Here is a 24,308-nt window from a genome sequence, read left to right as displayed (position 1 = left end):
GGAACTTTTGATTTAAAATTCATTGCTATCTTCTTGTATTAGATGCTTTGTAGAAACTTTAGTCAAGGAACCAAGATAACAAAAAATTTCCTTTCTTTTCTGATAATGTTTATCAGAGGAGTTCTGTAGTGTTAATAGACCAGTCCTTAGGTTGTGGTGTCATCTTGTCTCCCCTACAACTCTCCATTTGCTTTTATCTATAAGTTCAATTTCTGTTTTTAAGCCTGGGCTTTTCTTCCTTAGGATACCACATATTGTGCTTACTGACATTGGAAATAACCCAAGACACATATACTTGTATCATGTGTCTGAACATGCAACCATGTCCCGATATTTGAATACTGAGTCATGCAGCAGTATGAAACATTTGAGTACTTTTGGTAGAGTATATGTTTCTATTCTGCATCAAAAATTTCTTGGGAGAGATTCCACAATACACTTTTGAAGGGAAAAGCTTCTACTTCCTGGGGAAAAACTGCAAGAAGTTAGGAGTACCTTTGAGATTTCTAACCTATAAAGCTTTTTTTTTTAAAAAAACCCCCAACAAACTAGGAGACATAGGCAATACCTTGCCTCTGGTGCAGGGAGATCACACAGAAACAAAACTGAGTGTTTTGCATATTAATAAAAATTTTTAGTTGGCTAAAAAAGCAGTAAAAATTAGGGTTGGATTAGATGATCTTCAGAGGTCCCTAACAATTCTGAGAAAGAAGACCCTCAGTTAAACTGTTTTGAAGAGTGCTCAGTGACCTATTGCCCTCTCTTGAATTCAGAGAGCTCTCATACTGGCAAAAGTGATAAGGTGTCTACAGTTTTTAAGCTCAGATATTATTAAGGACAAGTGCTTGAAGTTTTTTATCAGCTAGGGAACTCTATTTGGCATAAATCGCAGGGTTTGAGTGGCAGGGGCGTGCGGTGTGACCTGTGTGGGAGAAGGCCATGCACAACCCTGTGACAGTCACAGCTGGTTCCAGTCAGCTCTGAAAACAACATGAGCGGCGCTTGCCTGCCAGAACTTCTGCCAGCCAGGGGAGCACACAGTGCCCTGCTCAAACGTAGCCCAGTAAAAAACGTGTCAGCAGTTGCGAGCTAGAGGCAGAGCTGCTGAAGTTGCTGCCCGAGCTACAGTGCTGGAGATGCTTTCTTGGGAGGAGATGCTCCATGCAAAAGGCTCTGTAGCCTGTGCACAGCCCGAGAACGCACAGGTGGGCGAACCAAAGTGATCGTGGCTGGTGGGTGACCCCTTCTGGGGAAAACATGGAAACAAAGTGGCAGGAAAACCAAAAGAAATCTTAGTATCTATTTTAAAATATTTCTGAGAAGTAAACTGGTGGTATTTTTTAATGGATTCAGAGTATATGGAAATATTTTTAAAGTATCATGAACTTGCTTATCGATTTGCAACATACTGCTTTTTCAGTTATGGTAAACAGCTTATTTAAAGCTCTCAAATTGGTGGTGTGCTTTAAAGATCTGTTCTCCAGCTATGAGTACCCAGGTATGCTGCCAGTCAGGCCTGTCTGTCACAGGGTAGCAGTATAAAACCATGGAGTACAGTAATACTGTCCTTGGTGAAGAGAGAAGAGGGAAACTGTTGGTTCTGGAAGTGCTCATACTGTATTTTCACTCAAGAAATTACTTGTCAGAGCAGCTTTGCTTTTGGGTACTCTCCAAACAGTGTACATCCAGTTTTAGTACTCTGCAGGTTTTTTTACTAGCCAGTTTAGTTTGTTTGCTTGTACTGTTCTTTAGTTGGGCACAGAGATACGGTCCTGCTGTAAAATGGGGGAGTAGTATAAAAGGTTCTTGTTCTTTTGTATCTGGAAGTACAGCAGAACAACTTTCCTCAATGTCTGTGCACTTGGACAAAGGCCATTCTTATGCTGGTCTGTATACAGTAACTTTATTCTGTAGCTAAAAAGGTGTCAAAACCAGCGTTCTTGCACTCTCACAAGATCCACTTTTACAGCTACTGAATTTGCAGTACATGGTTCTACCCTCATACAGGGTAGAACCATGTAGAGTCATTCTCTATGTTGAGGTCTCATTGCATTTGGCTATGGCAGTTCTAATATGCTTTTTATACTCCGATGCTTTTAGCTAAGCATCATACTAATAGTGAAAATCCAATTTTATCTTCTTGGTCTTTCAAAGGGACACACATGAATGTAGTTGACTTCCATGTGAATATAAACAGCCTTCTCCTGAAATTAAAAAGGCACTTGTGATTTCTCTGGTTCTCTTAGGAGATATGCTTGGCCTTTTTTTGATACTGTAATTGCAACTCAGTATTCCAGTTCCGACCACTTCCCTGCAATCTAGAATATTCATGCCAAGAGGAATAACTGTAGAGATAGTAGATACAGATGGGACAGGCTTGGATAGCCCTTGTTCATGAAGTATTTTAAATAATACTGGAGCCTCTTACTGTCAGTGCTTTCTGCTCAGTGGAATCAAAGCAAGTCACATATACTGATTTACTGTAGCGTTTGGACCATTCTGCTCTCCCAGTTTGGAGACCACTTTTTCTAGGAATATTTTTTTTTAAATCTACAGGTTTTGTTGTATTTTTTATTTTCTTCTAGACAGCTGAGCTAAAGTCATGCTTCCCTGATGAGGCAGGAATAAGCCCTACAGAGGAGATACAGATTAATGATTTTGGCATGTTTCTTCTGTCTAATGATGGGCAGAATTGTTTTCTTCCTGTGCTCTGACAACTCAAGCTGAGCCCTGCAGAGCTGTGCTGGCAGCAGCACAGTTGGGATGGAATGGCCTCCTGTGGAGCCCTGTGGCTCCTGAGTATGGATCATCAAAAGAGTCCAGTATGAAAGACTGAAGACATAAAAACTCTTCCCTGGGGAATCTCCCCATGGAGGATAGTAGCAAGAAGAATCTCGTGGCAGTTGGGACAAAGGGACCTTAGGGCAGCTCTGCCTAGAAGGTATAAAAGCTGGTCAGTGAAGAGTATTAGGGAGCCTTGCTAAAACTGGTACCATGAAAAGGTTTAGGTAGCATGGGGAAAAGGTCAGCTTTATTGTGGGTAAGTCTTCCTTGAAATGGAAGAGGTGTGTTGTTATGTTTGGGAAAACTGGAATGGGTAATGTTGGTGTAAGAGTAGTTGCCAGGCTAAAGGATAAGCATATATGCATTGAAGGGGAAGGGACCAGAGCAGATAAAGGAGGCCCAATCTATCTTGGAAAATAGGAAGATGCAGGCTATAACAATCTATAATATTTTGGGAACTGTATCTACAACAGAGTAATAACTGTTGACTTTCCCACCCTCTTCTTCATTGCAAGATTTAATTAAATTTACCTTGAATGTGACATTGTGGTATCAGTGTCCAGAGTTAAAAATTACTAAATATTAATATTCCTGACTACAGATGTAGATGTATCTTCTCTTGGAAGAGCTCATATGGCAAAGCCTGCCAAAAGGGTTTCTCGGTTTCTCAGTGCTGCTCTGAACTTTCTCATTGCTCCCTCAGTTTTTGAGATGATGAGAGAAAAACTGTTTTTTCAGCTCTACCTTAGGATGATATAATGGCTTTTGAAATATTATTTACCCCACTTTATTCCTCCTTCTCCCACATGACAATGCTGTTAACTGTTTTTGCTTAAAAAATTGGTTGCTTCATAAAGCCCTTAATCTCTGGTTTGAGCACTTCAAGTGCTTTAGACCAACTTTACCATATTTATCTGCATTTCTCCAGTGGATATGACTTTGACGAAGTTTTTGATCATTGCAATTAGCGTATGAGGATCTTTACAAAACTCTTTCCAAGAACCTTTAGAGATAGTGAATCTTAACATTGATGGAGACCAGTATCAGGGTTAGTTTCCTAAAATTTATGGGGTGAGTTTTAGAGGAAAGGTAGAAGAATTTGAAAAATTATTCTGAATTTACAAAGTATTTATCAGACAGACTGGAATATGTCTTTCTTATAGCTTTCATTAGGTCTGACTTTTTTTTGAAATGTCAGTTTGAGATGGGTATGTGTATGTGTCCCTGTCAGACTTGCATACTTACAATAAAATATGGCATGAGATTATTGCTTATTAGGCTATATTTTTGTTATATTTAAAATAGTGGCTACATCTGCAGCCTAGGGGGGAAGACCTTATTGCAATCAACAACTTCCTCTGATCCCTTCTCTGTGGTGAGTGATCTCAGTGACAGGATCTGAGGTAGTGGCCTGAAGTTGTGTCAGGGGAGGTTTAGGTTGGATATTAGAAAAAGGTTCTTCCCCCAGAGGGTGATTGGGCACTGGAACAGCTCCCCAGGACAGCGGTCACAGCACCAGCCTGACAGAGTTCAAGAAGCGTTTGGACAACAAGGCACATGGGGGGACTCTTGTGGTGTCCTGTGCAGGGCCAGGAGCTGGACTTTGATGATCCTGATGGATCCCTTCCAGCAGGGTCCCTTCCAGCTCAGGATACTCTGTGATTCTGCAATTCTAGATGTAAAGGGTAGTCAGAAGTTCAGTAACCTACATAACTTTCTTTAGCTGATTTCACAGCTTCTATTTCATTCTGTTTTCTCACATTTTCCCATTTCACTTCATTCTTCATGTAATACACTTCAGCAGCCTACTCCAGAGAGTGTTGTAAAAATAGGCTTTTTGGTTTGGGTTCAGTCTACTATAAACAGTAACCAAAGGTAGGCACATAATTGCCAAGAGTTTATTTAGATTAAATGGAGAAAGACATCTCCTGAGAATTATTTTGAATTTTTTTTTGTAAAAGCTTTTTTTCATATACAAGACATCTTATTTAAAAAATAAAAGTGTTAACTTTGAGCTTCTATGTGAGCTAAAATAGTGAAATAGCTTTTTTCTGTTTCTCCTCTTATTTGCTACTGCCTAAGGGGATTTTTTTTTTTGGTGTGGAGAAAATGCATTTCAAGTAAGAAAATGCAGTTAGAAAGTTGACTTCATTTCTTATTTGGTCTGTTGATCATTCTGACTTCACTGAGAACAAAATCAGACCTCTACTTTTGTTGTTTGAGGCTGCAACCTAAAACAGTAATATTTTTAACTTTCTTTTGAAAAATAATGATTGGCACAGGGAAAGAACTTGTTGAGGAAAAAAGTGTTCAAGTATCTGTATTTCTGTTGTTTAAAAAGGGATTGAAGAGGAGTTTCAGGTAAAAGTTGCTTTATGGTAGTTACCTGCAACTAGTTCCAAACTGTAGAAAATAAGGTTTATAGTGCTTTTTCAGTGCAAATGATCTGTACTTAAAATAGTGTTTAAAAGACCTGATAATGATCACTGTACCCCTGTCACCAGTCCCTGTGATGAAAGCTGCAGCTTAATGTGTAGTGAGTGCTGTACTGGAAATACAGACCTGAGTGAGACCTGGGGGATTGTTCTGCTCAGTCTTTCAGAATCAGGTTAGGTCAACAAATTCAATTGATTCCATTTTTTATCAGGCTTCAGTTTAAAAAAAATAAAGTATGGATATGTGAGATGCTTAAATATATATAAATAATTTGAAGTAAAATTAAAGGAAGAAAACCTGAGAAGTCTTATTTTTTTCCTTTTTCTGGTTCTATTTCCCCTGTTTCTTTTCAGTGGGGTCCTCACTTGTTTTTTTATTTTAATTTTCTTCTCTCTTGAATAAAGTATATTTTAGGGTAGTTGTGCATTAGATTATCTAGAATAGCCTGACCATCCACATTTAAAGAAGACGTGCTTTTATCCAGTTTTGTTTTTAAAGATTGACAGGTGCTTGCTGGAGGTCAAGCGTAAGCGCTGCCTCCCATTTTAAGGCGCTCCATTTATTAGCTGATTTCTACAACAACTAGACCATATTGTCACCAGTCTGGTTAGGCTTGCTGACGGTTGGGGGAAAACATTACTGTTTGATTGTCCTAGTTACTAATTTCCACAGCAGAAGAGACTTCAAAATTAGTTAACTTAATTTAAGGATATGTTAAAGTTTGAAAATAACTAAACTTTTTTTTCTTTTCACAGTCTGTGTTTTGTACACACAAGCCATTGGAAACAAAGAATGGAGAGAGGTAAGATGCATATTCATAGATGTATAAACCCTTTCAGTATATTTAAGGCTGGTCATTTGCTCTAGCAGAGGAGGTCATGTCATAGCCTCTTGAATGCCATGCTAGGCTTATGGGAGTTCTGTGAACTAGCAAACACTTAGAACATTGCCACACTGATCTCAATTTCCATATCTATATCACACATTTCCATCAAAAGGGGAAAATAATAGAGAAAATACATGAGTTTCCCATTTTACAGTCTTCCTCAGATAAATTAAACCGGACTTAGCTGTTAATTTGGATAAGGTTTGTGGCTCTCAAGAAAGGAGGACACTCAAACCGTACATGATCTGTGGAAGAACTGAGCTGTGGTGATGGTCAGTGTCAGCAAAATTAGTCTGTAATTGTGGGGAAGATCTACCTTTGCTTGTGTAGTGTTTCAGAGAAGTTAGATGCTGCTGAATGGAGTGTACACTAGGTGACAAGGGAGGGAGGATATTATGCATAGGTTGGACTTCTTATCTATGTGTGTAAACAGAGAGATACGTCTTAAGAAACTAAATCAAGTACCTCAAAATTGGATACCTGCAGCAGATCAACATTTATAGCCTGGAACTCTGTCCCGGTTCTTAGTCATCTAATTTTTCTCCTCTGTTGTTACTCTTTGAAAGAACTGATAGCATTGGGGAAAAGGGTGGTCATCCTTCTACTGATAAAATACACTATTTACCTGCCTTCAGAGAGAATTGCTGGAACTGTTCTTCACTACAAGTAGATCGCTGTGTGTCCGTGGGCTTTAATTATAGAGCCAAGAGTGGAATGTACTATCTTACTGATTTTCCCTCTAAAAGAGAGGAGGTCTGATACTGTTGTTTTCAGAACTGATATTTTCTGTGATTATACTGTATAAAATTTCCAGTGGGAGGTGACCAGGGACACAGAAAACAGACCTCTTCTCTTGTATTTGATGTCCTTGCCAGTTGGCCAGAGAATTGTATTTTCTGCTTTGCTGAAACATGGTGGATGTGGGTTTCAGTCTTGTCAAGAAGAGAGAATTTAATTTGTCTCATGCTTGGGGAAAAGCTCATATAACTGTGCAATGCATGAAACACTGTACCTATTTAATTTGTAGTTTTTAGCTAAATTGCTGCTCTCTGTTGTTCTTAAGTAGGTACTAGACATTCTCTCAGTACACCTACTGGATCACATTCCTCTGATGATTTGTATGAAGAAATGTCAGTTTAGGGACTCAAAATGGGAATTCACTAATTCATAATTAAATTATCAGATATAGTGGGCATACACAGGGTTCTAAATGTCTGGACAGCAAACTGTGAAAACAGCAGCTTCTTAAGTCATTCAGGTGTCTAGGTGGCTTGGTACAGTTTGGTTGTCAAGCTTAGGTCATCACTCGAGCATTTGGGTCCTCTTCTGGTCCAGGAGAATTTTTTTCAAAATTTTGGCTTTTATTATTGTCTAAGGTTCATATGTAACTTGGTGGAATTTTCATACTTCTCTTGTGTAGCTGTTAAAAATGGTAAGTACTTGTTTTAATATTATAATTGTCCTGATGGTAGGATGCTAATATAATCTTTCCTAGAAGTACGTATAAATAAAGAGGAAGTTTAGGAACTACAGGCATTAAAACAGACTTTTGACATTGCAGTTGCTAGAAAATCTGAGTTTTTTACTTTAAATCATAATTATCTCCATCTTGTCTATCAGGAGGTTCAGATATAAATATTTGCAACTCAGTTTTATGTTTACAGTTAGTGGAAAAAAGTAACATCTGGAGGGCAGTTCACCATACCTAATTTAGATGTCTGCATTAGATCAGATGAGTCATTCTATAGAAATGCCTCCAAGAGACGATCAAAAGTCTAAACTTCTGACTATGTCAGATGTAAAGTTCTGTGAGTAGAATCCGTTCCTAGTATCTGTTGCAACAGTCAAAATTAAGAGGTTGGCATTGTGGAGGGGCTTAGTCAGAACTGTGCTTTATATGTGTGGCATATTGTATTTATACCAGCAGTAAAAAAATTAAGGTGGTAGGTAGAAGATTAGTCCTTTTAAATAGTTACTTTGATTCTGTTACTTTCCCGAATAGTGTTTCTGAAGGTTTTTGCTTCTTGGCCATGTTAAGATTTTAGCTTTACACAGTTGTTAGTGGGGAAAGTAGGCCATGTGGAGAAATAATTAATCAGTAGCTATGTTATTAGTCATAAGTGACTGGATTATGGAAATAACCTCTTCTGCTTAAAAAGGCTATAGGTCATTGGGAAAACAGATTTTAAAAGGTGATTAATTTAGCTGAAAAGTATAGACTAGTGGTTTTTAGAGAGCAGCATTTTGATGTCATAAGTAAGGTAAATTCTATTCGTAATTTGTCAGTTAAGTAATTAGTTATAGTAGTTAAATCATAGAATCATAGAACCATTTTCAGAGACTGAAAGTAGTACATGCCTCAAACATTGGTATAAAGTTTTGCTCATTATAAAGAAGCTACAACCGAAGAAGCTTCAGGCCTGAAGAGTGGGACTTTGGACTGAAAGTCAAACCGTTGAGTAGATAAAGGGAAACGCATTGTTCAGTCATCTCAGGCTGAGGGAAAGGTTTGCATCTACAAAAGGCCAAAGTCACCAGCTGCAGCTATCCCCAGTTGAGTTTGGGGTCGGGGGAGAGCACAGCTCACAGAAGCCAGGTTTACACAGACTCCCCCCAACCGAGGGGGGAGGAGGAGGTTTTGGGTGCATGGTGCAACCTCTGGTGAGAGGCAATAAACACCCATCCTCTGTTACACAAACTGGCCCAGCTGTGGAACCCCCAACCCCACAGGGTACATCCACGGGACTTCCAAGTGACAGGCTTGGCCCCACAGGGCTGCACAGAGTCTGCTGTGAGAGACTGACCCCACCCCAGGGGGACATGGCTGGACATGCCCACCTAGCCTGAGCATGTACACCCATGGGACTCTGTGCCTTCTGGGGGGACCTTCACCACCGGGAAGACCAGCTGGAGAGGATCAACGAGCATCGTTGGGATCCGCGGAGTGGTGATATTTTCCTTATTCTGTCCCCCCCACCCCCTTCCTCCCTTCCTCCCTTCCTCCCTTCCTCCCTTCCTCCCTTCCTCCCTTCCTCATATTTACCATCAAATAAAACCCTTACTATTGTTACTGGCATATGGTCTTGTTTGCGCCTTAATTCGGGCAGAGGAATTTCCAAAGAACCTTAATAAAACTGGGTCATAACACCATTTAAGTTGGAAAAGGCCTTTAAGATCATTGAGTCCAAACATATTGAAACACAGAATTTTAAAAGAAACATAAAGATTTAGTTAGAAGGTTAGCTGTGCTGAATTTAGTTAAAATAGAAGTGAGCTTAATCAATTAAAAGTTAATAGTTAAGAAGAGCTGGACCTCAAATGAGTTTTCAAGATGTGAGTAACTGATTACTAAATAACTGATTACCTATCACTTTTATGTTTGTTTAGCTGTGCTTGGAATGAGAAACAGAAACATTGATAAATAGATTTAGGGAATGTAAACAATTGTCAATTTCCTCCCTATCTGAGAACCTATTTAAAGTCACTCAAAGAGGAACTGGAAGGTCACCAAAAGTAATTTGTATTGTTAAAACCCAGGAAGGCAGAAAGGTCAAATTGAGGAAGACTACTACTTCATCTTATGAGACCACTCCCCTAATAAAAAGACCACCGACTCAATTCAGAGAACATACTAGGCATGCTTAATGACATTTAAGCTAATTTCCATACGAAGCGGAGAATGGGAGGTGTTAATGCTATACATATGCATTTGTTTTTTGGTTATTCATAACTTTTGTAGATAAATAAACTCTGTGTCAGCTTGTACCTTTGTGCTGCATATCAGGGAATTATCTGGCGCAGCTGCCCGGCGCTGGAGTAAACATACACTTTATAACTCTAAACTGTTAGAGAGTCTTTGTCCGTCTCATTTGGGTATCAATATTAGATCCCTACCCATATTTTTGTAAATCAGTATGTGAAGGAATCACTTGCGTAGCCCATGTAAAAAAAGTAAACAGACAAAAAACCTGAAGCCTCAACTAAAACCCAAACCAGTAATTTAAAATATTGAAAGAAAAGTTAGTAGTGCCACTGAATTCAGTCTCTTGAGTTTTATAACAATCTAAGTATAATTGATGAGAGATAAAGGTGACAGTGTAATGGGTATTCAGTTAGGCCTTTTCTGGTCTCAGTGTGACTTGATCATCAGCACATTGTATATTTATCTTTGGTTACTGATACACTCTGTAATACGTTGTAAATCAAGTCTGGCAGATTTCCCAAGGGTAACGTGGTTGTAGTGTAAAATGAAATACAGTTTATTGAAAAAAATGCAGAATTGAAGATATGAGAAGTACTTACAAATTTATGATGTTTTATTATTTTAAAAAATTAAAACTGATGCTTAGCTGCCATTTTATAACTTCTTTTTCTTTTGAAGTAACTTCTCCTTTGGATTCATACATAGTTCTATTTCTAACTGAGCTATGAAATTTAAACCCATGATATATGAAATATGACAATCATGGCATAATTTAAGAGAAAGGAACCTATGTGTTCTCCAGCCTCCTGTTCATCTGCTGTGTCTGGGTCACCCTTCTGATCCATGAAAAGCCATCTCCAAAGTTGGACCAGGTTGCTCTGGGCCTCCCCCAGCTAAGGTTTGAATTTTTTTTAAATCAAAATATTTTCAGCTTGACAAGACCTGAGGCACTTCCTATAAACGCCAGGAAACAAAAGGCATTTTGCCAAAAGCTCAGAGAGAGGAGCAATGAAGAGAGAGCTGAACTGAGGTGAAACAGGAGATGGATAGTGCAAAAATTATACATTTGCAGTGGTAGGACTGTGTTCCCTAATATTTAAAGCTATCTGAAATAATATATGCAAGCTTTTGCTTGCTGTTGTGTCTGGTTGGAGATTTTTTGGTGGGCTTTTTTTCTGGAAACAGTGGATTTTTGTTATTGATTCAAGTTTTTGTGGATTTTTATTGGCTTTGGGAGCTGATGTTGATACAGTTTAGGTCATACAATACAAGGTGTGTACCGCTCTATATTGAAATATGAGGTCTTCTGCCACTCTGTCTTCATCCACAGATAACTGATCTATTCATGTGAATGTCGTAATTTTCTTTCATGGCATCTGTTTAAGAGAAGTTTTTACAGGCTCTCATATACCTCACACATTCCTGGTATTGGCAGTTTATTTAATTCTACTTCCTTATAGCATGTAGCTTAAACTTGCACTTTTCTTTTACAGTTTGGAAGAACAGAAGTAATTGATAATACTTTAAATCCAGATTTTGTAAGAAAATTTATAATGGACTACTTCTTTGAAGAAAGAGAGAATCTGCGATTTGATTTGTAAGTTAACAATCTGACTCTAACGTTGTAGCCTCTGTAAGCATGTAAAGTTTTGTCCAACATAAAATTAACTTGAAGAGAGGTGGTATCTATTGACATGGGATAAATTAATGTAATAAACATGACTGACTTAGGATTGCTTCCTCAGTAATAAATGTGTAACATTGTAATGACGGAGTTTTAAGAAATTGGCAGGTTAACTAGTCAAAGTACAGTTATACTTAAAATTATTACTTTCAGAAAATAGTTAAAGAGCAAAAGATGTCAAAACATTAAAATATTCTTCCAGCATAGCCAGCAAAACAGGTATGAATATACTGTCCAGAAATAAAATACTGTACAAGTAGTACAGAACCAAAAATTTCTTTACTTTGCATCTAAATATACTAAATTTTAAGATTTTGAAACAGCAGCAGTTGTTCTAGAAGTAGATGGCTTTTGACGTTATTCCTGATGTGCTCATTTCATTCCACTGGTGGAATTGTTTTGACTTTCACTTTATTCTTTGGAAAATAGAGTTGAGAGTCCAGTCACCAGGTCATGTCACTGTTGCATGTCCTCTCTTGCATTTCAGTCCATTCTGGTTGTTTCAGTCTTTGTGATAATCAAGCTTGTCTTGTTTTTTTAATTTTCATCCTCTTTTTTATTAGCAGTTCTTTCTTAACCTTGCCCTAAGAGAGAGTATGAATAACCCTCATAGATAATTAATTTTTGCTGCAGTTTTGCATCATACTATGCATAGTGGCCACAAACTTTCTTTACATATCCTTTTTTAGCTGAAGAACTCTTTTCCCATTTCTTTTTATTTCCTTTGCAAGATGTACTAGACCACGTGTTTCAAGGAATGAAAGGAAATACTTAATGCCAGGAAGATTACAGGGTGCTTTGAGGTGGCTAGGTACAAATTCTTCCACTTTCACAATGGAAGCCTGATGCAGACTTTATTTGTAATTTTAAAAGTTGGGTTTAATGCCATTCAATCTGTGGAGTTATAACTATTGTGGGTTATTTTAAATAAGTTTTAAGTCAGAGCTAATCAGTTCGTGAAATAAAGGATCCTTCTCCAAACATTGCTGAAATAACCACACAGTGGGGGCTGTGTGGAAATCTGGATTTGTTTGCCTCTTGCTTCTCAGAGAATGCATGTATCTTTTGGGGAGGGGGCAGTGCAACAAAAGAGAAAAGTGAAGGAAATGAACTGGAAAAGAGGAAAGCCAAGCTCAGTCTAGGGAAAGAAAGGGGAGTCTGTAAAGACCTTCTGGATAAGTGCTATCTGGAAAGGACTTGGGTCTGGAAGGGAAAACACAGCCTCCTGTTTAATTCTTATGTAGTCAGGGAAATGGACTCCTGTTTGTCTGTTTATGACAAAATAAATACCATAAATTCTCTGTGTAAATACCATACATTCTCTGTGCTTATCAGAAAGACCCCGACTGCTTTCTGCTGCTCTTCTGGGTCACCTGGACACAAGTCTGTTCTGAGCTCAAAGCTGAACAGCTGTTGCTGTCTTTGCCTGCAAGTGACCATATAGCCATATTGTGTGAATTTACCATAGAGCCCTATAACAATGATCGATGAGAAATTAAATATCTTAGAACTCTGAGTTAGGAATGTAAATCTCGTATGGCTGCTCATGGATTAAACCCAATTCTGAAGCTTTAGAAAGTTTCCTATATTAAATTCTGTGACAAAATTGTGTACTACTGTTGGCCAAAGTGTTATTTTTCAAAGGAATTCCTTATATGATTCATATCTTTCTCAGGAAAAGAAAAATAAAGTGGCAAGTATATGTCTGATATTTGGTGCTCCATAAATGAGCATGACCTCCTTCCTAAAATGTACAGCTACCAATGTCACAGGCCCCTTTCTGTTCACAACTGGTACTTTGTTAGTGATTTTGCCAGTGAAGTAGTTCTTTGTTTTACTTCTGTAACTATCCTTCAGGTCAAATTATCAGTTGTGTTTTTCTGTTCAATTTCACCAAACAGTTTGCTTTTAATTGGAGGTTTTAACTAGTATTAATGATATTTACAGGAATTTTTTTTCTTTATAAATATGTTTCTAAAGTTTTGAATGTGCTGTACCATATCCAGCGATGTTATAATATTCCTGTCATCCTGACTTGTGGTCTGGTCCATGATGCATCCCAGCAACCAGTTGTGGCAGCACAACCAAAGGGATAGCACTCCATGCAGTGGGAACAGGAACATGCAGGGGAGCAAGGGATGGGCAATAACAGATAAAAACATTTTCAGTTTATTGGTATTGAATTGGAATGGATTATTGATAAAAATATTACTTGGATTATCTGGTAAAGATGGAAGACTATTAAAGTATAGAGATTAATAATCCCATATGAATTTCTTACATTATTTTTTTCAATCTCTCTTAAATTCGGAGAGTAATATTTTTAACTCTTGATTGTGGAAGGGAAACTATGACATTTTCTAACTGGAGCAAGACTAAGATTATGATAAACTCAAAAGAACAAGTCAATCTCTTGCTAAAAGCAGTTTAGTTTATTGTCAGTTATTTCTATTTGCTTATTCAAATGACTGAAAAATTGCATAAGAAAATAATTTACAAGTTAGTTTGTTTTCTAGGGTTAATTTTTAATTTTCAGTCTGCTATTTGGCATCTTTCATTGTTCAAACAGGAATATCAGAAGAATTTCTCTTTAAAGCATCCACTTTGTTGGAAATGATTTAATTTCAAATAGCTAGTGAACCATAGTCCTCTAATATGTGATGACTCAGTTTGTCTTCCTTACTGGGGAACTTCCATTCACAAATCTATTTGTGTGAATTTCGCACATGGAAATAAGTGAAAGAATTCTTAATTTTTGTTTCTTTACATAATTGTCCTCAGATATGTCATCTGGCAACTCTGATATAATTTTTTTTTTCCCCGAAGCTATGATGTTGACTCAAAGAGCCCTAACCTGTCAAAACATGTAAGTTCTTCCTCACTATTAAACTTCCTTGTGCTAAAATGCTTACGTTTCTTAAGTATGTTTATTTTCTTTGGACAGTAATATCAGATACATAGAGACAAATATGGTGGTTGTGCTACGAGTAAAAACACATACAATGCTAATGAGTATAATTTTAATGCGATATTTCTCTTGCAAAGGGTATATTTAAACACACATGTATACCTTTTCAGATATGTGATATGCTGCATTTTGTTGATACTTTTTTGGGTCCTAAAAATTGAAGCATGTTTTGATTGTGTCACAGTGTTAAAAGAAACCTTTTATGCTCATGTTGAAGTGGGAGGGATGAAATAGTAACTTTAAAATTTAGAGATGCAAGAGTAGAATTCAGAGGCTCCTCAGTGACTATTTTTTATAAATAAATGCAGGCAGGCTTTGGTAAGAGAACCTTTGAGAACCTGGAGCAAAGGAAACAAGGATAGTAGAAGGAATACTGTGTGTGCTTTGCAGTGAAAAGATAAGACATTTTAGCCATTGATCTCCAGTTACTTCCTCCCTGTAGAGATTGTGTAGTGCCTTAGAATTACATCTGTAAATGTAACCCACTGTTACGTCAACTAGGTAGTAGTGAGTCTGTTTATGATTCATTGTTGCATAGTTATTACTAAGATGTGGTGTTCAGCAGAATTTGTTCTTCTGTAGGGAACAGCTCAGATAAATAGGAAACCAAATTTCATTGCTTGAAATATGAATTCTGAGTTTTTATGTTGTTGCTTTTCAGGATTTTTTGGGACAGATGTTTTGTACACTGGGAGAAATAGTGGGATCACAGGGGAGCAGACTGGAAAAACCAATTGTGTAAGTATTCTGGAATGTTGGATGAATGCATACTACTGCATGAGGCAAGAGTTGTGCTTTTTTGCTTTGAGATATGTTGATATACAGAATTCACAGATACAGCTTTTAAGAGAGCATAAATAATTACATGCAATAGAAGTCTTTCTTTATATAGGCTATGATAATTTAGGTTCCATTTTTGGACAATTATCAAAGGAATTGACTAATCCAAAATTTTTTTCAACCCCATTACATTAGAAGTAGCTTGAGTGTACTCATCCAAAAAAAGGTTTTGTTTTAGTTTGCAAATTAGCATATCATAAAACTTTTATTGCCTTTTGTTCAAGCATTCGAGTTCCTGCAAAAAAACCTGCATGAAGAAACAGTGAGGAATCAGCTGACCAAATTATCAAATTTCTAATACAATCATACAAAATTATTAACATCAGCAAATATTGTGGTTATTAGACAATAGTATTTTATGATTCTCCCCTTAATCCTATTCTGGATATTAAACTTTTATAACATGTCCAGGAAATAGCCTTGAGGACCAGTACAGTAAGTGGCATAATAGAAAAGTTGTGTTAGGTTATGTGATTAAAAAGGTTGTCTGCAAACAAGCGAGAAGAGTGTCCCAGTGGTAGGTGGGGGAGCCCAAATACCTTGTCCTGCCTGCTTTCAGACCCATCCCGGGAGAGTCATCAGCTCATGGAGTCCCATCTCCACACCCTCAAAGGATCACAGAGGTACAAGGCAGGCATGGGAACTCCAGTAACATAATTAGGGAAACAGTCCCTGCCTAGCTCCAGGGCTGGCCAAGGAGAACCAGAGCCCCAGCACCGTGGGATGGCAACATGCAGTCACTGCTTGTTCTGGGCATGGTTTTAGTTCTTGAGGCTGAGCTGGTTGGCTGCACAATTTGACTTCTACTCGAGCACAGAAATACTGTCTTGTCAGTTGGGACAGGAGGTTGGCCCTATTTTGTTCACTTCTACTAAAACAAAAGTTCACTGACTTTTCACTATCTAGGCCTAGCTCATACTAGGTGCTTCAGTGAATTGTGCTGTCACACATGGACTGGTTTGACTGGTTCTCAGTTAATTCTACTGGAAGCCTGTGGTCACTTGGTCAGAGAAAGTGCTGACTTTGAAGACACCTATATTTAGTAAGATGAATCTTACCTGACTTTTTGAAGGTCTTCAGATTTGCTTTTGTCCTCAATTAGTAAACTATTCAGCGCAGTACCCGTTTTTTTCCTGAGAAAATTCCTGACATTTATTTTGAACGTACAGATAAAAAATTGTCCATGCAGCAGTTGTTAAATGAAGTCTGAAGTGAGTAACAGATGAAGTTTAAAGTTTGAAATTATCTATTAGAAAAGAAAAAAATATCAGTGAAAATTCTATGCAAGAAAGGTCTTATTTCACAGTTGTGGTGGCCTGTGTAATACATTTTCTCTTTGGTAAACAAGCATTTCTCAGGTCTGGCTTCTGATACTCTCTTGTATAGTAGTTACTAGGTGGACCCAACATATGGGTAGATGCATGTTAATGAGAGAGTGTTTGACTTTTTATCAGTTCTTCTTATTGTCCCTGTTTTATTTTCTCAGTGGTGCTTTTGACAGTGCTGTGGCTTGACAACTATGCCTGATTGATTGTTCATTCTGGACTCTCTGAAGTCTGGATATCTGGGTGTCTAGGAGACATTTCTGTTGTTCATGAAACAATTGCATTGCATTTCAGGATTGTTTGCCTGTAGGTGTGTGTTTAATGTCTCTTAATATTCAAACAACAAAAATTCAGTTGACAACATTACATGTCTTCCCTTCTTAGGGATATTTACCACTTTGAATTTACTGCTGATGTTCTCTTTATGATGTCAAGTCTGTGTTCTTATATCATGAATGCTCTGTATGATTTATGAGTCAAGAGAGCTTTATCTTTTCACCATATTTCTGAAGTTCATTAACATTTTCCCTTTTTGGTTCTCTGCCAATGGATGTACAAAGAAGAGAATGCTTGGTGCTGTTTTAGCCCAAGCAGCTACCATACAGAAGTAGCACTTTTTGTGCTTAAGTAGTTTGAGAAGCTTGAATTCCATTCTCCGGCATTCAAGTAAGTTGTGACATTCTTTCAAAATGAAAATTAGAAAGACTTGAAGCTTATTCTTCGGATCTATCTACTCTAGGCATTTACAAAAGTCTTAAATAATTCAGTACTCCATGGCTGCCATGAGCTGTCCAATTCCAAGTCAGACTGTGTGTCATCAGGGAAACTTTCCTTAGGAAGTCTACAGTGAAAGGGTAGTCTTGTCCTTCATCAGAATTAAAGTAAAACATCTCAAGCCTAGAGAGTTACCATTGCAGTGGTTAGGCAGGCAGGCTGAAACACACCTTGCACTCATCTTCATGGCAAGTACAGAAGTGAAGGTACACAATGCGCATTTTTCTTTGCTTACATGGCATGCATGCCTTGCAGTTTCATTAGTATTATAAGCACCAGTGGATTACACCTCTGAGGCATGAACCTGACAGTATTTCTTCTTGGCAGCAGTGGTATTGTCCCCTGAACCTCTCTCTCTGTTTCTGATACTGTTAAGGACTTGGAGTTTTATGCAGTGTGTCACAGGAGAGTCTTGCTCCTAGTGTTATTATCCCTGTGACTCTGAACATTTTTTGATCAAGAACATACTTTAGTGTTGCACTTTATTTTACAGACTGGCCAGCTACAGAGGTGAATATTTCTTTTTGAATAATTTCTACTGGAAAATACTTCTAGTAATTCAAAGAAGGTGAAATTGATAATCTAACATTTTAACGGTAATGTTTGTTCTTTTTGCCTGTTTGGTTACTAGATTCATTAAATACCTTCTCACGACAAGCTCCGTGTGTAAGATTTACTCTGACTGGCCTCGCATGCTCCAGCTTTATTGGCATGAAAGGATAATGTGCAGATACATCTACTTCCAGAAATTACATGGTTTTGTTTTTCTCTCAAGAGAGTGTCACCTGCTCAGACATTATCCAGAATTAGATCTTTGCACGTTCTGTCTTCCTAGAGAGAAGATGCTAGCCACATTTATAACTCTGAGCAATGTTTTTTTCCAGGATCTGCTAAGTGCATTCCTGTAGGGATTCCCTTGAGTGAGGAGGTAGCGCCATTGCAAAGCTTAATGAGCATTCGCTGCTTGTTATTCACATCTGAGAGCCGTTTCCTGCTAATGAGGCTGTACTGGAGCCAGCTGGCCTATTAGGTGAAGTTCTTTCTCCTGTCCTCTTGCTGTGAACATAATTGATAGAAAAACACCTGAACTGACTTTCTATGTATATTTCTCCTATCCTTTTATCTGTGGGTGTGATCATCAGAGGGCTAGGCTCTGCAAATTCAGGGATAAGACTAAATTTTTGATTGACCTGAAAAATGTTCCATTCGCTGCCTCATTGCAGTTCTAGCTTGCAGAATTGGAGGCTCTTTTTAACCTCTCAGGTTTGAATTTCCACATAAATTGTCATCTTTTTCACAGACTCTCTAAAGGTCCGTCCTGGTTAAAGCCCAAGTACTCTTCAGAGTGTCCTTTCAAACTTCTCTTGGTGCTGCAGATGTGGTGTCTCAATTGTGGAATTATTTGTTCTGAGACAGTAATTACTTCTCAAGACTCTTGTCTAGACATGCAGGTATTGTTGAAAACCTTTCATGTGATAATGGTTGTCCGTTCTGTTCCTCTAACAATGAAATTACTTGCTCCTTCAAATACTGTCCAAAAAGAGGTGATCACTGCAGAGGACCTACAGGTTCTGGACTCTCAAACCAGTAGGACCCCCTGAAATGTAGACTTTCACATTTTACTTGCCTTTATTCAGTTTGCACTCTACTCTGTTCACACTTAGACTGGCACATTTTCTATATCTGAGTTTCAGATAACTAGCACTGAATAGTGGAGTTGACTGCAATTATGCAATACAGATTACAGATAAAATATATATATATTTATATCTAATACTCATTATTACCTCACAAACCCTGATATGTAACTCTTTCCAGAGAAACCCTGTGAAACTGGTAGCCTGAACATAAATTTTCTATTGTCGTTTCAGTGTGATAGAACCAATTCCAGGGTAGCTCAATACCAGCTATCCCTTAGAGCTAAGGAAGATGGGCAATGGGTACTGCATTCTGGATTTAAACAGGTGGAACTCTTATGTGCCTGTCTTCAACACAGTATTAGTCATATTTCTCTGGCAATTGGAAAGACTGGTCTGTAATGATGAATCTCTAAGTAATTGGTTTTTTTCATACAAGGATAAGAACAGCTTGAAATTATTTTAGTGTTTTTACAGGGCATTATTGTTAGTTAAAGTTCATTCCATTGCCCTGATCTGTGACCACTGAGGTTTTTGTCAGGGTGCTGACTTTACATTTAAGGATTTTTTTTCTTAATGAATGGTTTGTAAGGGAATTCGTAAGAGAACAAACTCTTTAGTGTCTACAAATGGTCCAATACTATTTTCAGGCATGTAGACTTAAATATACCAAGTTTGTAATTAATAGCATCAAAAACTGTATAAGTCATTTGGTAGAGTTTTTAATTCCTGAATAATGAGAACTTTTTGTTCTGTAGAGATATTCTGTGCTAATCTTGATGAAGTATTTCACCTCTTCACCAACCATCATGTTAAGATTGTCCTTCTTTTACAAGGCCCATGGTATCGAGAACTTTGGTGGTAGGTTAAGCCAAAGCCTACTCCAGGTGTTTTCAGATATGACTATACTTGTGTGTACTTTTCACACCTACTCAAAAATTTAGAATTTTTTTTTCTGGCGTATCCACCCAAATATCTTCAGGAGATTGCCTTTCCAGTTTTCAGAGTGATAATTCCAGACACCTCTGTGTTATAGGGTTGGGCATCCCTCATCCTTTATGTTCATTGGATGAAATGAAGCGTGTCTTTGCATAAACATCTTCATATGCAATTCTCAGTTGGAGATGGACACTTGACTGCCATGTGTTACAACTGCAGGCAAAGGGGCACAGGGTTCTCCATCAGGTGGCAACTGTTTGGTGATCACTGTCAGAAGTGGGGTTTGCCTATCAACAGTTTATTTCTGTTCCCTAGCTCTTCAGGAGGTGATCAGAGTTACATTTTTCACCATCAAGCATCTGACACAGTAATCTTCTGGAAGTGGGATAAATCTATTTGACTTTTCACACTAAAGATGATGTTTGGTATTTTTTCTTCAAAGTGCTGTCACTGCTCATCCAAGGTCTCTTATTTGGCCCTAATGGCACAGTCGACTGGGCTGAAATACTTCAGTTGGAAGAATATTAGTTCACGTGGTGGTAATGTGATACTGGTGCTTTCTATTTGAGTTGGCATAACCTATGGAACTGTGGTGGAGAGAACTTCTGATTTTTTAGTTTCACTTCTGAGATTTCAATTTCTTCTTTTCTTGTCAAAGCCAGGATTGTGGTCATCTGTTCCTGAAAACATTTTGCCATATAAGGTCAATATCACCCTGATAAATAAGTAGTTTATTTCTTTTTCTGTTTCTTCAAAATTTCAGAATTTTTTAAAGTCTCAAGAAGTACTGTTCAAAAAAAAGAGCTTTTTCTTCTTTAGAAAATCTGAGATCTCAATTTCAATATCCTGTTGATACAGAAGCTAAAATGGGTAATTTTCAGTGTTGAGCTGTTGAAGGGTCACATATTTAAAACCATATAATTTGATAGAACTGTGAATTGTCCTGTGTAACATTTGGAATGATCAGATTATTGTTTCCTGTTATTTGAAGAAAATTACCCTGTTTTGTCTAAAAGTATTGTATGTTATGAATCATGTGTTAAGTGGAAGAAGACCATAAGCTTAGTATGTATTTAAATTTTCATTTAAAATTTCCCGACAAAAACTTGAATAGTTTCCTTTTCTGCTCATTTTTTTGTGAAACTCAGGCTTGCCATGTAGTCCTGAGGAGATCCTGGAGAGCAGTCATGTACCTCTCTGATTACTGGCAAATGACTGCAGGGGTATAGGGGGAGCATTCCCAGGTCTATTCCTCATAGACTGAGCATCAACATTTGAACAAGAGTTTCAGTGAGCCTGCATAAATTTGTATCAATATTTGCTCCTATATTCGTAATTTCTGAACTTTTTCTGTTATTTTCCCTCCAGTTCTTTTTTATACCACAATCTTGCTAAATTTATTTCAAGTTGTAGAGCATTGTAGAATTCAAAAGGATGAAAGAAACTAATAAACCAAGAACAACAGTAAATATTTACATGAATGTTTTGTCATAACAGAAGTTTGGGAGTGCCCTCTAGTTCTCTTAGAAAAACCTAAAAAATAGAATAAATTTGAAAATACTCTTACCATAATGTGATCTTGGAAAGTAATTTTATTCAAATAATAAATTATTTTCAAGAAAGATTTAAAGACATAAAAAACTAGAAATAAAATGATCATAAGGAAGAGCATTAGTTTTGAAGAAAAGCTGTAAGTAACTGCCAAGGTGTGTGCTAATGGACACACGAGTAGGCACTAGGATATTACAGAACTTCTCATTTATAGTATAGCATTATGCAAAAGTTGCATCAGTATTGTACTTCCCTCTGCCTTCTGTGTTGAGTGTGTCCCCCTTCAAAAGGCTGCTGGCACTGAATACTCTCAGATTATGTGTGGGTTTTCTGTTCCTCTGCTGCTTTTTATGCTGAGGAACTGTTTTGGGCTTTCTGGTGTTGCAGCATATGTTTTTAATTGCTGTCTGGGTGAATTATAATTTATTTTGCAACTCCTGTATCAGATATGGTGGTTAGATTATTATATGTCTTCATAGATATTTCAGAATAAATGTAAAATAACACTGGTGTATACTTTTAACTATATTTTAGTTATATGTTTAAATAAAATTTGCAAAAGGATGTTTTTCACAAATCAGTTGTAGAGTCATCTCTAAAGGAAACATCAATGGGAGAGTGGACAGTAGAATTCTGGTGTTATTTCAACCTATTTAAACTTCTAATGCTGTTTCCTTTAAAATCAAAACTGGGTTGTTTCTTGCTAGTTTGAATAAATATGCAACTCATTTACCAATTCACTTAGGATAAACCAACTTTTTTACACAGCACAAGTGGCAGAAAAGGGAAACTGTATTGCCTACCATCAGCTTTGTGACTTGAAAACTTACCTTGGGCTCTCTGTGTCAGTTGTAACTTTCATACATGATATTAAGGAACTAAGGTGATGTGGTTGTGTTTTCTCACAGAGGAATTCCTGGGAAGAAATGTGGAACTGTCATAGTAACAGCAGAGGAACTAGGGTGTTGCCGAGTAAGTGTGCTCATTGCTTTTCAAAAATAAAATGAAAATTATTTTGTGATTTACACTGCACTAGATTGTTAACGGTATAATTTATAAATTTACATTTTGTGATTTGTGTAAGAAGCTAGAATACTTCTTTCCTATAAATTGCTCTTAGTTTTACAGAGAAGAAGCAGAAAGAAGCAGAGGCCAATGCTCAATCTCTCTTGCATTCTCTCTGATGTTCCTTCATGTGCTCACTCTCTCACAGTCTCTTGCAATATCTCACCAGCTGTCACATACTTGATCTTCTGGATTTTTGTTCTTTATCCAGACTTTTGCGGCTCATATTCAGAATGGCAAAGAATTTTGGAATCACTGAATTGCTGAGGTTGGAAAAGACGTTGGAAGATTGTCTAGTCCAATCCTCCTGTCCTTCTTAGAGCAAGTTACTCAGGGCTCTGTGCAGTTGGGTTTTGAGTCCAAGCAATCTCCACAGTCTCTCTGTTTCAGCATTTCAGCACACTCCGTGTAAAAAGGTTTTTCCCTATATTTAGGTGGAATTTCTCGCATTTCAAGTATGTACCTATTGCCAATTTTTCTTCCACTGGATACCACTATTCAGAGGCTGTTTATTCCCCAGCATCAGGTACTTATACAAATTGATAAGCCTTCTGTTTTCCAGGCTAAATAATTTCAGCTCTCTCAGCCTCTCCTCAGATGAGAGATGGTCCAATCCCTTAATCATTTTAGTGATGCTTTTGGTGGAATTGCTTCAGCATGTTTGTGTCTTCTTTGTACTGGGGAGCCTAGAACAGTGCTCTGGGAATGAACAGTACTCCAGGAGTGGCCTCACCAGAGCTGAGTCATTTCCTTCAACTTTCTGTCAGCACTCTTCCTAATGGAGCCCAGGAGGCTGTTGGCCTTTGCTGCCAAGGGCACATTGATCAACTTGGTGTCCACCAAGCCCCCTCAGTCATTTTCTGCAGAACTGCTTTCCAGGTGTTTGGCCTGCAGCCTGTACTGGTACACAGGGCTATTCCCCTCCAAGTGCAGTACCTGGCATTTCCCTCTTGAACCCCATGAGGTTCATGATGGGTAGTTTTTCCAGCCTGTACAGATTCCTCTGAACAGCAGCACAACCATCTGTTGTATAAATGGCTAGTTCTAGTTTTGTACTGTTTGCAAACTTGCAGAGGGTCTGCTCTGTCCCATCATCCAGATTGTTAATGAAGATGTTCAACGTTCTTGGCCCATTTTTGATACCTTGGGTTCACTGCTAGTGACTGGTCTCCAGGTGGGCTTTGTGCCACTCAATGACCCTTTGAAGCCCAGCAGTTCAGCCAGTTTTCAGTCTCCCTCACTGTCCAGTTATCTAGTCTATAATTCATTAGTTTGTGAACAAGGATTTATAGGAGACAGTGTATAAGGCCATTCTAAGGTGGAGTATAAACAACATCCACCCAGTCAGCCACTCATTTTGTGAGGAAAGGCTTCCAGTTGATGAGGTGTGAATTTCCCCTTTGTAAATCCATGCTGATGTCTCTTAGCCACCTTCTTCTTTTTCATGTATTTGCAAACGTTTTCCAGGATTATTTGCTCTATCATCATCTCAGTGATTGAGGTAAAACTGGCTTGGATCCTCTTGCCCTTTCTGAGAGACAGGAGAATTTCTCCTGAACGTTCTAACTTTACAAAGATAGCTGAAAGTGGCCCCACAGTAACAGTAGCCCACTCCATCAGCACTCTCAGGTGCATCCTGCCAAGTCCCATGGACTTCTGTATGTCTGATGTGTTCAAATGTTCCCTTTCCTGGTCCTCCTCTACCAAGGGAAGTTA

General features: G+C 38.0%; 1 protein-coding gene across 3 annotated transcripts in view; it reads left to right on the top strand.

Moving 5' to 3' along the window:
- Positions 1–24,308, top strand: part of CPNE8 (copine 8) — a 78,816-nt gene that overhangs the window by 14,679 nt on the left and 39,829 nt on the right. For 2 of the 3 annotated variants that reach the window (XM_042018293.1, XM_042018294.1), the window contains exons 3-7: positions 5,976–6,022; positions 11,303–11,406; positions 14,320–14,359; positions 15,123–15,199; positions 22,436–22,499. In XM_042018293.1, the coding sequence (XP_041874227.1) occupies positions 5,976–6,022; positions 11,303–11,406; positions 14,320–14,359; positions 15,123–15,199; positions 22,436–22,499 (332 nt within the window). Of the gene's footprint in view, positions 1–4,089; positions 4,160–5,975; positions 6,023–11,302; positions 11,407–14,319; positions 14,360–15,122; positions 15,200–22,435; positions 22,500–24,308 lie in introns of all 3 variants that reach the window. The other variant, XM_042018295.1, reaches the window with a different exon arrangement.

The sequence above is a fragment of the Corvus kubaryi genome, unplaced genomic scaffold (genome assembly GCF_017639235.1).
Source record: "Corvus kubaryi isolate FWS band 111438036 unplaced genomic scaffold, C.kubaryi_AGA036_p1.0 137, whole genome shotgun sequence".
NCBI classification, from domain to species: Eukaryota; Metazoa; Chordata; class Aves; order Passeriformes; family Corvidae; genus Corvus; species Corvus kubaryi.
Note: the sequence above shows the minus strand (reverse complement) of the source record. Positions and strands in the feature narration are given on the sequence as shown.